We start from the raw sequence: 14911 nt of genomic DNA on the forward strand, positions 1-14911 counted from the left end.
TCAAGCCTGAAGGATCTCTAGGTGGCTCTCCGTGTGTTTGCTTAGACCTGGGTGGGGCAGAATGGGCTGGTCCCTGGTCCACAAGGCACTAGCAATCAGACAAAGGTGAATGGCACGGGTTTTGGGAGGGACCTGGAGTGTGTAGGGGAGCGTGTCCAGTCCAGGCTCCGGGGGAAAGCAGGCAGATGTCTCCACGCTGACTTAAGGAGCTGGAGCAGGACCTCTGGGACCTGAGATGCAGCAAATAGCAGAGGAGGCAGTGGGTGGGGCTGGCATTTCCCTCCTCACCCACAGGCACTGAAAGGAGGCAATGACGCAAAAAGATTGTGCGGGCAGCAGGCATGCTTGAGAAGTCAAAGGTCACCAGGAACATCTTCACCACAGTATGGTTGGGGATAAATAAGGTCACTTGTGTGATGTCCGCCTTGGGCACACAGTAACCCTTCCTCCCCAGGGGGTTTATGTTGGGAACCACCCTGCCTGGTTTCAGGAGTTGTAACCCCACTATGGCTAAGGCAGAGTGAGCGACCTTCGCACCATAAGCCACTAAGGAGACAAAGCTTGTCTCCCTGGCAGGAGCGCTGCTTCTGCTCCTTTTTTCATAACTGGCCCCCAATGCTTGATCAGTTAGGCAATGATGGGTAAGATTCCTCAAGGGAGGGAATCACCTAAGACAGGCATGATCACATGGAGGCCCCAGGGAAGGACTTGGGGGCTATGGAGAAAGGGGGTGATGGACCCTCGCCCCTCCTCCTAAAGCCTGAGTCCTCAGTCTGTCTTCGAGAAGTCTCCGAGAATTCCTTGGCTATCTGCCTCCTCTGCCTGACTTAAGCCTGAAACAATGACAGAGGGCTGTGTAGCCCTGTGCTGGAAAGGGCAGGTTCCTGGAAAGGTGATCAGGTCTGAGAAAGGACATGTAAAACCCTGTGAAGCCTGCTTTGATAAGAATGCTCTTAGTTAAATGATAAAGGCCCAAGCAGGAAATGAGTTTGTTTCTCAAAGTTTTGTAGCCTTTTAGCTGATAGACCCTGACTCAGAGGAAGCCCTAATAGTTCTTTGTATACTATCTACTGTTTACTGCCTGACAATGATTAATAAGTTGTCCCTGAACTCCTGCGCAAAAAAACAAAAACAAACAAAAAAAAACACCAAAAAACAAACAAAAAACAAAAAAAACCACCAAAAAACAAACAAACAAAAAAATAAAAGCCTGTCTAGGCAAGGTCAGCAGGCTCCCCACTTGAGAGAGTGGCCTGCTCCTTTTTCTCCACAAGACTTGGTAGTCTGTGTGAACTTGTCCTGATTTCCATCCATAATGTTGCGGGAGCTGCAGGCCAGTGCACACCTCAGGTTTAGGTCAATGATACCCAGGAAGGGGGCCAGGCCATTTTGCGCAGAAACATCAAAGGAGGCGACAGTGACAGTAACATGCTGAGGGCAGTAGGACCCACCAGCTCCAGTTTCTCCAGCAAAGCCCTCAATGCGGCCAGATGGTGCAAAACACTCCCAAAGCCGTGATTCTTCAAAGTTGCCCATCAGGATACAGCTGATGGTGAAGGTAGACACAGGGCAGGGCTCAGCAGGTCTGGGCACTTCCAGAGGCTTTGAAGGAAGCTCAGCTTCAGGCCATGGGCACCTTTCCGTCACTGCCCCCCAGGACTGCTGTCCGGTGGGTCCAGCACAGGTTCCTTAGGCCAGGCAGCAGGTGGCTCCAGAGGGTGTGGCTTTGACATCAGGACTGTTGGCAGCAGAAGGGTGACCCAGGGTTCCCCGGTGCCTCTGAGTGGCTGGCCCCTCTTCCTTAGACCTGACATCCAGGGCTTCTCTGGCAGGAAGCAGCCTTGGTAAGGCAGGGACCTGGAGGTCCAGGGCCAGAGGGTGTGTGCTCAGGTTTGTTCCCATTGGCAGTGCCAGGGGGCTCCCTGGGCCAGGGGCTGTCCCCGTGGCTCACCGCAGCCACTGGGCTCTTATCCCCTATTTGCGCAAGACTATGCAAATCAGCGTCAAGTGTGTGCAGCTGGCCTGGGGGAGCTCACCCTGGGGACTTTTCCAGGGGCCCCTGTCCCCCTGGATTTGGGGAATCCCAGTCTCTGGTGTGCAAAGTATTACAGGAAGTGTTTGATGGGGTCCAGGGGGCACTCTGGACCCTCGAAGTCCAAGGTGAGGTGTGTTCTCTAACATACAGACTATGGTGACAGAAATGCTGGTTGGGCACAACCAGCCCCAGCCCCAGCCCCCCTGGGCCTAATACCCAGTAGTAGGTGGTTCTTCAGGAGGTTGTCCCTCTCTGGCCCCCAAGCCCAGGGACCTTCTTCAGTTCCCAGGGACCCTCAGTAAGTGGAAATGACTGTTTCAGGGCCCTGTGAGGGTTGGAGGCACCAGCTGGAGAAGAAAAGTTGTGGTTCCCGGGTAGACCCCAGGGGATGTGGCCCCTCCTCCTGGGCTGTAGCCCACAGGCAGGCCACCCTGGAGAGCTCCCTGCCTGACTGCAGGCTGCGAAGGGCCAGCCTCTGGCACTAAGGGTGGCAACGGCTCTGCCTGGATGTGGCACTTGAAGTCCCTTCTTGGTGGGGGTGGAGGCTCCCCTCATGGCCTTTATCCTGGACTTGGAGATATCCCAGTGAAGAGGCTGTAAGCCCAGCTGAGTGTTCCCTCTTCCTGACTGATTCCGTGCTCTCCTAGCTTGGAGTCTCTTCCATGAACACTGCACTGGCAAGGTGACTGCCACCATTCTCTGCAGCTGCTTGCCTCAGTTGGACCCCTACTCCCAGCTGGCTCTGCCTCCGTGGTCATTGCTCTGGGCCCCTCCATCCTCTCAAATTCCCAGTCCTCCACGACACGAACCCTCAACCCAGACAAAGGCAAACCTTTTATATTTTATGTCCTCTCGCTAGTTTTTTCCAGAGCCTAAACAGCTATCAAAAAAATTTTAGGCTAGCCCCGGCTGGTATGGCTCAGTGGATTGAGCACCAGCCTAGGAACTGAGAGATCGTCGGGTGGAAACCCAGTCAGGGCGCATGCCTGAGTTTCGGGCCAGGTACCTAGTTGGGGGAGAACAAGAGGCAACCAACTGATGTATCTCTCACACGTTCATGTTTCTCTCCCTTTCTCCCCTCCCCTCTCTCTAAAAACAAAATCTAAAAAAAAAAAAAACATTTTAGGCTATACCTTTGTACAGTAATGAAGGAGTAATTAGCCGAATGAAGGTAGCCTGCGTACTCACTTGGTCCTACTCCCCTCTAGCCCATTCATTAGCACGGAAACACATGGCATTTGTTTGCCTCTCTCCATCCACCTGGCCCACTGCAACAGCCTCCTACCTGAGCACTCTGCTCCCCCCTCCACAATGTGCTCTTCATACAGCAGCCAGACTGACCGCTTTTAAATCTAAATGCAATACTGCCAGACTTCTGCCTAAAATCCTCTGATGACTTCCTGTTATTCCAAGAATAAGTTTAGAACTCCCTTTTAATGGCCTAATTTCTGTTCTGAGAAGTTCTTTGGCTCTGCTTTTATTGTTGAAACCAGAATCACAGGCAGGATTCTGGGGACGATTCATGGTCTACTTTTATTTATCTACAGAACTCTGTCCTCACTAGATTCAGCATTTTCTTGGCAATCTTTACTACAGTACATCATATTGGATGTTGTCTTCCCTGACTTCTTGTGGACATTAAAATCACCTGCTGTGTTTGTTATTAACACCCCCTGTGGTGCGTGTCATTAACATTACCTGCGGACATTAAACTCATCTGCTGTTTTGTCATTTAACATCACCTATGAGGTCAAAAGGGAAAGAGCAAACCAGATAAAGTCCTAAGGAATTCCCGAAGAGAAACTTCTTCCATTATTCTGTTAGAAGGAAGAGTAACATTTGTATAGCACTTGATAATTTATAAGAAGCTTTACACTACTTGATACGTCAAAACAAATCTTTGAAGCAATCAGGATCATACTCACTTCACAAAGATAATGTTAGACATGGGTGAGAAATAGAGGTGAGAGGAACCAGGTGATCTGATCCAGGTGCCTTTATTTGATGCTGCGCTTACAGGCAGGCTGAGTCTGGAGCAACTGCAGCCCTGGAGGAAGGCAAGAGTGGGGTTTTTGAAAGAAAAAGTGGGGAGGCTTGTGGGGGGACAGGGAAGGATTAGTCTCTTGTTCCTCTGGGAGGGTGCCTCAGGGCTTCAGGATGTGAGCTGGGACAGTGGGTTAGGTAAAGGGCCAGGCTGACCCCCAGCCATTGCGTCTGGCGCCAGATGCCCACTGTGTGAGGTGGGAGTTTTGATGAAGCCTCAGGCTAAGAACTGAGTACAGGTAACTGAGTCACAAGCAGTCCAGCAGGTTAGAAAACTGGCCTGACTGGGTCCTGAGCAATCTGGTGGGTCGGGAAACTGGCCTTTTTCAGGTAATTTAGATAAGAGCCGTGGTACGGGATTACATTTCTAGGATGTGAATCCTCTGCATTTCACATTATATTATACTGCTTTCCACCACAGCTAATCAGGGACTTGGGTTGTTGTGTTTTTCCCCCCTTTAAACCATTTCCTTTGCACTAGTTCCCTTTAGAATAGAAGGCTTTCTGCTTTTACTTTCCTTCCTGTAGGTTCAGGAAATCACAAATCCACTATGCTATAGTGTTGGCCAAAAAGTTCATTTGGTTTTTTTTTCTCTTATGATGTCTTTAGTAATGCTTGGTTGTCTTTAGCGTCATTTGAAATAATTTTGTTAGATTGTATTGTGACAATTGTTATACCTGCAAGTGTTTATAAAAGAACTTATCACAATTGGTGAATTTTTGTGTAGCCATTTTAATATTGAAAATGAGAGAAAATATTGATGAAAATATTAAAAAGAAAATATTAAGAAAATATTAAAATAGTGTTGCATTTTAATATTGAAAATGCAACACTTTCAGCATGTTATGCTTTATTAAGAAAGGTAAAAATGCAACTGAAACACAAGATTTGTGCAGTGTACGGAGAAGGTGCTGTGATGTACTGAATATGTCAAAAGTGGTTTGTGAAGTTTTGTGCTGGAGATTTCTTGGTGGGTAGACCAGCTGAAGTTGATAGAGATCAAACCGAGACATTGAGAACAATCAGTGTTATGCCACATCACACTCAAAATATCCAAATCAATGAAGTTATTGGTGAAAATGAAAATGTGTCCTTTATGGAAAAAACTAAACAGACTTTTTGGCCCACCCGATATTTCTAATTCAGGAGTTCTTCTAAAGTGTGAAGTAGCACCGAGGTTGTAACTACAACCGACTCACTGGTCAGGTTTGCACTTGACAATGCTTAACACAGAAAAGCGTCACTGTTTTACCCCATGTAAAAAGCCACTGGTGTCTACCAGGTGTGTTGGAAGCTCCCGATGAAGTGGCTGTGAACAGACATAGTGCCAAATTAAGTAACTTGAACTTCATCTTGTTCCAGTTCTTATCTCTTGTTGATGCTCTTCTGATGAGCTCAAGACACAAAAATCCCTTGTAACAGGTGTTTTTTTTTTTTTAATAGCTGATGTTGGACTCACTCTCAATAGCCCCTTGCTCTCTTAGCTGCTGTGCCTCCCTAGTTTCTTCTTCGCAGACTCTTCCAGGATTCTGCCATCTTCTGTGGACACGTTGGTCCACTGGATGGTCGGCATGGGGCTCGCGGAGGGTTCCCAAACTTCCAAGCCATTCTCATTTAGTGGCTTAGGTCACTAGTGTACTTCTCTCTGGTTGTCCCTGAACTCCTTCGGCCTCTATCAGCTCACTCATGTTCTCCTGACCTTATCTCAAGCTTTTCAATTCAGTCTGTATTTGCTCCCAGGCCGCCCTCGCACAGTAGGCCCTGTGCTAGCTCCTGTCTAACCGCCCATTCCGAGACCTCAATTTCTGAGGCTTTAAAGCTCCCCTCTACCTTCTCACCCCGGACGCCACGGCTTTACCTTCCTCTCCAAACAGCACACCGGAAAAACTGGCCTGCTGACGCCCTTCCCTTGCTAACCTAACACGCGGAGACCAACCCAAAACGACTAGCAGCCCGCGCATGCGGACTCCACGGTCGCCGCCCAGCCTAGCCAGCCACTTCCCTCCCTCCGCCCGCCCGAGGCGGTTTGAAGGTACTTGACAGCTCCGCTGCGGGCCGCACGCAACCTCGTCCCGTGCTTCCACGTTATCCTATCAGAGGCGGGGAGGGGCGATGGGCTCCGCAGCCTATCAGCGGGAACCACGACCCTGACAGGCCCAGTGGAAGAGCGCCTGGGAAGGAGGTGACTGGACGGTGACGGCGCCTGGGCGTGGCGTCGCCGGGCCCCGCCCACCACTGCCCTCCTCCGGTGGGCGCCAGCTGCCGCCGAGGCCTGAGTGAGCGCTGGCTTCGGGCGGGCACAGCTGCAGTCTGAGCGCCGGCGGAGGCTGGTGGGCCAGCTCTCTTGTTTTTTGTCGCCTCTGTCCAAGCCGCCCTCGGACATGGTGGCCCCTGGCTCTGTGACCAGCCGACTGGGCTCGGTGGTCCCCTTCTTGCTTGTACTAGTGGACTTGCAATACGAAGGTAAGTCCTGCTCTGCCCAGCGAGAGGAGTGGGCTCCGGGGTCGGGTCTCCTGTCACTTCCCCGCCATCGCCCGGGCGCGAGTCTCCGAGTGGCCCGGGCAGTAGGCAAGAGCGGGACTGCGCGTCTCCAATGGGGCCTGAGCCGGCTTCGGAGTGGGCCGGTCCCGGTTCCCCGGTTCCGGGTTTGTTCGGGGAAGAAGTGCCGGGACCGAGACCGTTGGGCACGGTGCCCGAAAAGGGGACTTGGAGTGTGGAGCTGCTCGAAGGGGTCCGAGGAGGCGGGGAGAGTAGCGAACGGGCCAGCGACTTCTGCGGCGTCCTGGGACCCTGCGACTTGAGCAGCGGTCCTGTTCAGCCTCGCTTGGGACCCTGGCTTGGTGACTGGGGACACTCTCGGGCAGTCGTGATGGGAAGAGAGGGTAAAGGTAGCCAAAGTGGAGCCTTCTTTTGCTCTGGAGTTCCGAGGGTGGCGGGAGGAAGTATGTCCCGCTGAGTGAAGGGGACAATGTTGACTGTTAAAAGTGAGTTTTCCAGCATATTGTTAGATTGTGTCATGTATAGATGTTGTTAGGTTGGTGCGTTTAGGAACCGGTGCTGGAATTAAGCTCCCAGAGGGCAAGGCACAGAGTTTGTGGTTCTAGAGCTCCTAGCGTGATACCGTTCAATTTAGGCTGGCTTTCCTTTTACAAGTTTTCTGGAGTGGGGGTGGGGGGTGGAGGTGGGGAAAAGGTCCCCTTAAGAAGATAAGAACATTTGTATTTCACTTAAGGCTCACAGATTGGATTGTTGGCTACTCTAACAGAGTAGCAAAAACAGAGAGCTGTCTCCTATTCCATGTCAGCCCAGTAAGAATGAAAGCAGAACGTGCCAATTGAACTAATGCTCCTAGCTTGGTTACTGTGAAAAACAATGGAGTCTAATGACACACCGAGTAAATACACTGATCTATTTTCATTCTCATGAAAAGGGCTGGAAGTTAAGGAGGTAAAACTAAACATTTTAATATGAGACTTAATATTAGGCAAGAGGGAGTGAGGATCTGAAGCTGGGAGTTGTTTCTGGTGAAATACCCTTCTAAACTTAAAAAAAGGAATACTTCCCAGTTTTTAGGTTTCATGCTGGAAATGGTTTATTTATTTTTACTGTTTTGGCTCCCTCAGTGACTATATATTTTTTTGAACCAAAAATCAGAACATGTATCAGGACAACATTGGGACAGAGAATTTGACATTGAGGCTGCCCTAGAAAATCTACGGAATTTGAATTTGAATGCCAGGACCACATTAATATGGGTCATGTATTCCAGTTCTCTTGCATTCTCTAATGCTAACCCCCATCCTCCTCAAGTGTAGCATTTATGTCCAGTTACCAGGTATGATTTATTTTGGCTACTTAAGAGAAAGTTGTCTACGTTCTGTTTAATGCCAGTCGTTTTAAGTTGCAAAAGGTGCACACTTTAGTATGATTTGCTTTTCCCACTAGCTTTTGGATTTCCTTTTTAGAATTACTGTTCTGTTTATGACTCTGTAGGACGCTAGCACTTCATTTCCATCCCGTGATGTTTTCCGTAAGAAAAAACCTCATTGGAGTGCTTTTCTGCATAGGAGGCATTGGTGGCCTTTGTTAACACAGTGCCAGAATACTACTGCCTTTGTAAAGGAGCAGGACTCGGTACAGGTGGTAGGGAAGAAAGGAAAAGGATCTTACATTTATTGAAGGTCCGCTGTGTGCCAGCCACCTTTCTGTAAGGGATCTCTTTTATTTATGGAGCTGTGTGACACTATTCCTATTTTACAGATGAAGAAACTGAGGCTCCGAGTTTAATGAACATGCGTAAGTCACATAGCCGTTAACTCCAAGATCCTTAAGTTGAATTCAAGTTATTTGACTCTCAAGCTTTTCCGTGTACAGGCTGGAGATGGAAGTTAGTGGTCGACAGCATCATGTGGGCCCCATTATTTGTAAGTGGTGGCAGCTGAGAAAAATTATAATTCTTTGCTTGTTTACTGACAGCAGTAATGAACAAGGAGGTGATTTCCTAGGATGCTTAATACAGCGGTTCTCAACCTTGAGTGTGCATGAGGCTCTCACCCTGGATGGCTTTTAAAAACAGAGTTCAGTTCTGATTCAGTAGGTCTAGGTGTGCTGAAATTCTGCATTTAAAAAAAAATCACTGATGACAATAACTGGTATAATAAATAAATTATATAGAGGAGTTAAGTTAGGTGTCTGCTGTGTACTAGACACTGAGTTTGGTGATGGGACCCCTAAAGTTAAGAACCTTGGACTTAGATTAGCAAACTTTTAGTTCCTGTTTTCCCAAATATTAAATTCTATGTCAGGGATCAGGAACCTTAGAGTCCTTTGGAGGCATTCCGGTCTGCATGATTCCACTACTCTGAGGCTTGGAGAAGGAAGAAATAAGGGAGAATGGGTTTAGGAAGAGTGAAGGATGCAGAGTGTCATCAATAATTAGCTTAGTTGGCCTAGTTTATTCTGATTTAAAAATATTCATCTTGGTTTTATTTCCCAACACTTTTTTTGTTAGTTGTAATCCAGAGAAAAAATACATAATTCTTAATGAATTGAAAGTGGTAGCACCCTCTTTCAAAAGACCTTTGAAAGGGGCAAGTCCAAAGCACTAGATAGATGAGGGGTAGAATTTTTAGAGCAGAAAGAAAACTTTAGCAGAATCTACTTTAGTATTCTCATGTTACAGATAAGGAAGCTATTGTAATTCTTTGCTAATGGTTTGCTAATGGGTCGTTCTCTTTGGTGACTTGAGTAGGAACACTGCCTAGGGACCAAACCTTCTTTTATCCCTTTTTCTTCCTTAACATGTTACTTGAACCCGGCTTTTCGTTATTTCACTGAACTGACCTGACCAAGCCATGTGTTGGCCATAGTGAAAAGAACAGTTTACAGTGGGTAAGTGTAGATTTCAAGGTGGTAGCAGAGAAGGTAGAAGCTACACTCACCTCCTCCCAGGGTCAAACTGGAATTACAACTAAGTCAAAGAACATTCCTCCTCAATGACCAACTGGAGACTAGCTGAAGAGGAGTTTTATAACCAAGGATTTACAGAAGCAGCCAGATCGAGACTAGTAGGAAGAGTGGAGACATGAAAAGAGCTGGCCCTGCTGCCACGGGTGGAGGCTGAGATTCTGGAGAGGGCCTCGACTGCACGGCAGTTCCCCCTGAGAAGTGTGGGGCCTAAACCCCAGGTCAGGCTCTGCAGCCCAGAGCACCAGAGCCGGGAAGAAGTGCCCATATAACATCTGGCTGTGAAACGCAGCAGGGGTTTCTGTTTGTCAAGGAGAGATGGAGTCTGCTGGAGACACAGGCACCCTCCTAAAGTGCCAGATTTCTGGAATGTAGTCTCCCAAAACTGAGTCACAAAGAATCAGAAAATCTGAACAGACCAATCGCAACTAGTGAAATGGAAGCAGTAATCAAAAAAAACTCCCGACAATCAAAAGTTCCGGACCAGATGGCCTCACAGGCAAATTTTATCAGTCGTTCAAAGAACTAGTACCTGTCCTTCTCAAACTATTCCAGAAAATTCAAGAGGAGGGAAGACTCTCAAACCCATTTTATGAGTCCAGCATTATCTTAATTGTGAAGCCAGATAAAGACACAACAAAGAAAGAAAATTATAGGCCAATATCCCTGATGAACATAGATGCAAATCCTTAACAAAATATTACAAAACAAAATTCAGCAATACATTAAAAAGGCCATATACCATGATCAAGTGGGATTTATTCTGGAATTCAAGGTTGGTATGATATCCACAAATCAATAAATGTGAGACACCACCAAAACCACATGATCATATCAATAGAGTCAGAAAAATTGTTTGATAAAATCCAGCACCCGTTTATGATAAAAACTCTCAGCAAAGTGGGAATAGAGGGAACAGGAGAACACACCTCAACCTAATAAAGGCCATATATGACAAGCTCACAGCCAGTGTTGTACTCAGTGGTCAAAAACAGCAAGTGTTTCCCTTAAGATCGGAAGCAAGACAGAGATGTCTGCTTTCAGCTCTCTCATTCACCATAGTATTGAAAGTCCTAGCCACAGCAATCAGACAAGAAGAGTAAATAAGAGGCATCCAAGTGGGAAAGGGAGAAGGAAAACTGTCATTGTTTGCAGATGACATGATACTGTATAGAGAGAAGCCTAAGGAGTCCACCAAAGGACTACTAGGACTGAAGTGCTTTTTGGTGAGGTATGCATAGCATAGAACTCTTGGGTTTTTTTGTTGAATTTACAGACCACTTGCAGGGTATAAGACATGCTTTGTGAAGCGTGCACGTCCTCCTCCCCCCTTCCTCAGTTTAGATGCGTAGTGTAGCTTTTCCATTATAAACACCCTTTAATTTCCTTGCCCGTGGTTTTTTTTTTTTTTACTCAAGTGGCAAAATTTAATACTGATTAAATCCAACTTGGACACCAACTTGTTTGTTGTACTTTAGAGCTGAACATGGGTGGGGGAAAATGTAGAGATTTGCCGACTGGTCTCGTTTTAAGCATATAATCTCAATTTCAAATGTACACTACATGCTGCCAACATTTCTACAATTTCTTTGTACGTTCATCTGGAATATCAGTATTTCAGACCCTTTCCTCTTCACTTAAATCTCCAGTTTAAACTCCCTATTCCTCACTTCCTTTACCTCGTTCTTTTAGACCTTGTCTTTATTGAGAAAGTTCACTTGCATCTGTAGCTACTTATATTAAAATGGATAAAGCATCTCTATTCTTGGCAAAATCCAATTTGTGTACTTATTTCATTAAGGATTTTATTTCCCTGGATTTAATTTCTTTTCGTTTTCTGAAAGTATTGCTCCTCCAGTTACTGTTTCTCTCCTGTATCCTCACTTTCTCCTCTGTGCGGGATCGTTTACATTAGCACTCCCATGTGTTGTTCTGTGTTCATCCGGACCTGTTCTTTGATGTCACATGTCCCTTCAGCTGCTGAACTGTACCTTTGCTTTTCTGGACAGCAGAAGTTTACAGAGTTGTTGGTCATCTCTATTCCCCAATCCTCTGTTCTTGCCTGACACAACAAAGCCTTAACATATCTGAGTCCTATTTACTCCCCTAACACAACAAAGCCTTACATATCTGAGTCCTATTTACTTCCTTCTCTTTTATGTTAATCTCTCCATCACTAGGCTCCTACCACATCAGTTTCTTTTACTTTCAGATATCAAGCTCATTTCTGACTAAGGGTCTTTATTCTTGCTATTCCCACAGCCTGGAAAGCTTTTCTGAGATCTTCAAATGAGCATTTATGTTTCAGAGAAGCCTGCCTTGACGCACCATGCAAGAATCACTCTCTTCTTTGTTAAGACTCTCCACCTTTTTGCACTTTCTTCATAAAACTTAAAGCTGCCTGAATTATCTAATTTATTTTTCTTGTTTGTACCCTCTAGAACACAGGTGGCAAACACAAGGCCCGCAGGCTGAATCCCGCCCTCCATATTGTTTTATCCGGCCCGGCGCCTTGTTTGTATCGGGTGGCAGGGCTGACCGCCTTGCCCCTAGTTAAGGAGTAGTTACATTTATACGATTCTAAAATTACATTTGGCCCTTTGAAGGCAGCCTCGAGGCTGATGTGGCCCCCTGGTGAGAATGAGTTTGACACCCCTCGTCTAGAATATAGTTTTTATGGAAAGAGCTCTTGTGTTTGCAACTGAAACTTGTAGGAATGAAGTAGATGGGCAATAAATAATTTTTAAATGGATCAATAAAGTTGACTATTTGAGCTGTATTTGCATGGACTCTTCTAAATTTATTACCCAAGTTGAAATTCCTTTAGCAAGGAATCCCATTGCAACATTGATAACTCCACAGTTCATTGAAGCAAAGGGAGATAATGTCCATTGAAATTGAGCAAACCTGGTTACTGTAGATTTTATTTTCCTAGTTTACCTAGGGAGATTTTAGTGCATTGTTCAGACACCATTATTCAGATGTACCTAACTACTCAGCCTTTTCCTCCCTTTAGTTTGGCTTTGTAGACTAAACCACTTTTTAGGTCAGGGTGGTTGGAAAGGATGCTTGAATTTCCTTCCAGCTTAGAGTATCTTTACTGCAACTGTTTTGGTCCACACTTAGTTGTGGAATTGCTAAGATAGTGACCTTTCTGCTCTGTTTTTCTGTGGCCAGATTCCACTATTTTTTTATGTTTTTTGCCATCTTATCCTCTTGCTTGATCCTTTACATTCCTCGCATTCTAAGCGCTCCAACCTGGACAAACATCCCTGGGCGTGCCACCACCTCTGTCACCTGGCCTTTGCTTGAAACTTACTGTCTTTGATCACAAGTTCTTGCCTTTTTTGGTCTGATTCGTCCAGTGTTGTGACTCTCACCACATCATACTTTTAACCATTCAACTTAAAATTCTTTATTTTCTTGCTCTTTAAAAATGACAGATTCTAATACTGACTTCAGTGAAAAACTTAAGTACTCCATCTTTCTTCGCTGACCTGTGATCGTGTCTGTCTAAGCAGAAACCTTTTAGTTAATGCTGATCAGAAAATGGCATGATGTTTGGTTGCCTTGTCTCTCAGAAAATAGGAGACAGATCTCATTGTCACTGTCTTCTAGGATGTGACAAAGGAATAAACATTATCCATGGCTCAAAACAGAGTTGAGACATTGCAAAAATAGCCACAATTTACAAATAATTTTTCTGCATATTAGTGTCTTTGTGTATCAGTTTGATTTGATAATTACATATCTTAAAATGTATAATTCTGATGAATTATAATATGTTTAAATAAGAAGGAAAGTTGTTTCATTCAATCAATATTGAGTGCACTTTGTTCAAGATACTGAACTAGGTGACATAAGAAGAAAAGAGGTCCTTTGATTTGCTTTGGCCTGAGAGTTGAGGGGTGAGGGGTTGCGGGGCAGGGCATTCTGAGAGGCAGGCAAACTGAAGGTCGGTACACTGAGTCAGTGGTATTGCAAAGTGAAGTCATGTACTTGTGAACACGGGGGTGCAAAATGTAGCAGGAACATAGAAGCATCTTTTCTTTACCATCTCATCAAAGTAGTGGGGGAAGGCTTCCAAAGGACTCAGCATGGAAGGACAGAATCCTGATGAAGCAGAAATTTCCCAGCTGGGCGAGTGGGGAAGGCCTCTTCATGAAACAGCAAGTGCAAAGAGTTGTGGCTGGAGCATCTAGAATAGTATTGGGTTGGCCAAAAAGTTCATGTGATTTTTCCTGTAAGATGGCTCTAATAGTGCTTAGTTGTCTTCACTTGAAATAATTTTGATTGTATTGTGACAGCTGTCATTTCAGCATGCTTTAAAAAGAATCAAAATTGGTGAATTTTTGTGTAGCCATTTTATATTGAAGATGGAAGAAAAGCCACATTTTCAGAGCATATCCATCAGTGTATGTCTCTATCCATCCATTATTCTTTCTAAAAAATACATTTTAAAATGATATTGGTACACAGGCCTCTAAATACTTTAACATGCATATCATAAACAACTGTTTTGGGTATAAATGTCCATATTTTAAGTATGCACTCGGTGAGTTAGATAACTACATATACTTGTGCAACCCATACCTCTATAAAGATTGGAACATCATCAGCAATCCCAGAAAGTTCTCTCCTGCCCTTTCCCAGCCTATTCTTTCTCCCAATTTCCCAAGTGACTGCTGTTCTGATTTCTTTTCCCTACAATGTCCCTTTAGCATCCTAAATAGTTTAACATCACGTTCATTGTAAAAAAGAAGTGTTTGGGCTACGGAGTTTCCATGGGTACCCTTCTACATACACATATTGGAACTCCAGGGCAAGACGACTCTGAGTATTTTCTACCTTGCAAGACACAGCTGTTCTTATAAGTGAAGAAATTCTCACCTGTACCGCAGTAGAGGAGACCCAGTTCTAAGTCAGTATGTCCATTACTGGTTGTTTCAATGCCTGCTCTTACTGTCCCACTCAGTATTCAGTTATATACAGACTAAAGTATAAAATTAATTTCAACAATTGTATGTAGAATAGGAATGCAAATTGGAGACAACATGGTCAGTGCAGTTGACTCTACAGTTATTCGTGGTAGTTATGTTTCATGAGTCATTGCTATACCGAATTAGCAAATACTGAAGCATTGCTTCTAGAAGGAATCACAGGGTTAGCATCCTGCAAGCCTCAGGTCACTGCATTTTTGTCAACAGATCAAAACAGAACCTTGTTTGATGTGTGTTTCTGTTTGATGGTATCTTATTTAACATATATCGTTGAGTTATTGACTTTGAAGTCATGGCCAGCAGCTTTCTCGTTCACGTTCGAATGAAGCTTTTCTGACTCACATGTTTTCTGTGAAAGGGTACATC

The 14911-nt window shown here is 45.3% G+C and overlaps 1 protein-coding gene and 1 pseudogene across 1 annotated transcript in view; one reads left to right on the forward strand and one right to left on the reverse strand.

Moving 5' to 3' along the window:
- Positions 1 to 3252, reverse strand: LOC118994698 (protein FAM214B-like; annotated as a pseudogene).
- A 3049-nt stretch (positions 3253 to 6301) lies between these two features.
- Positions 6302 to 14911, forward strand: part of DNAJC3 (DnaJ heat shock protein family (Hsp40) member C3) — a 45046-nt gene continuing 36436 nt past the window's right edge. The window contains exon 1 of the mRNA XM_037057568.1: positions 6302 to 6542. Within this exon, the coding sequence (XP_036913463.1) occupies positions 6461 to 6542 (82 nt within the window). The 5' untranslated portion in view covers positions 6302 to 6460. The remainder of the gene's footprint in view (positions 6543 to 14911) is intronic.

The sequence above is a fragment of the Sturnira hondurensis genome, unplaced genomic scaffold, assembly GCF_014824575.4.
Source record: "Sturnira hondurensis isolate 20B ecotype Veracruz unplaced genomic scaffold, ASM1482457v3 Scaffold0009719, whole genome shotgun sequence".
NCBI lineage: Eukaryota > Metazoa > Chordata > Mammalia > Chiroptera > Phyllostomidae > Sturnira > Sturnira hondurensis.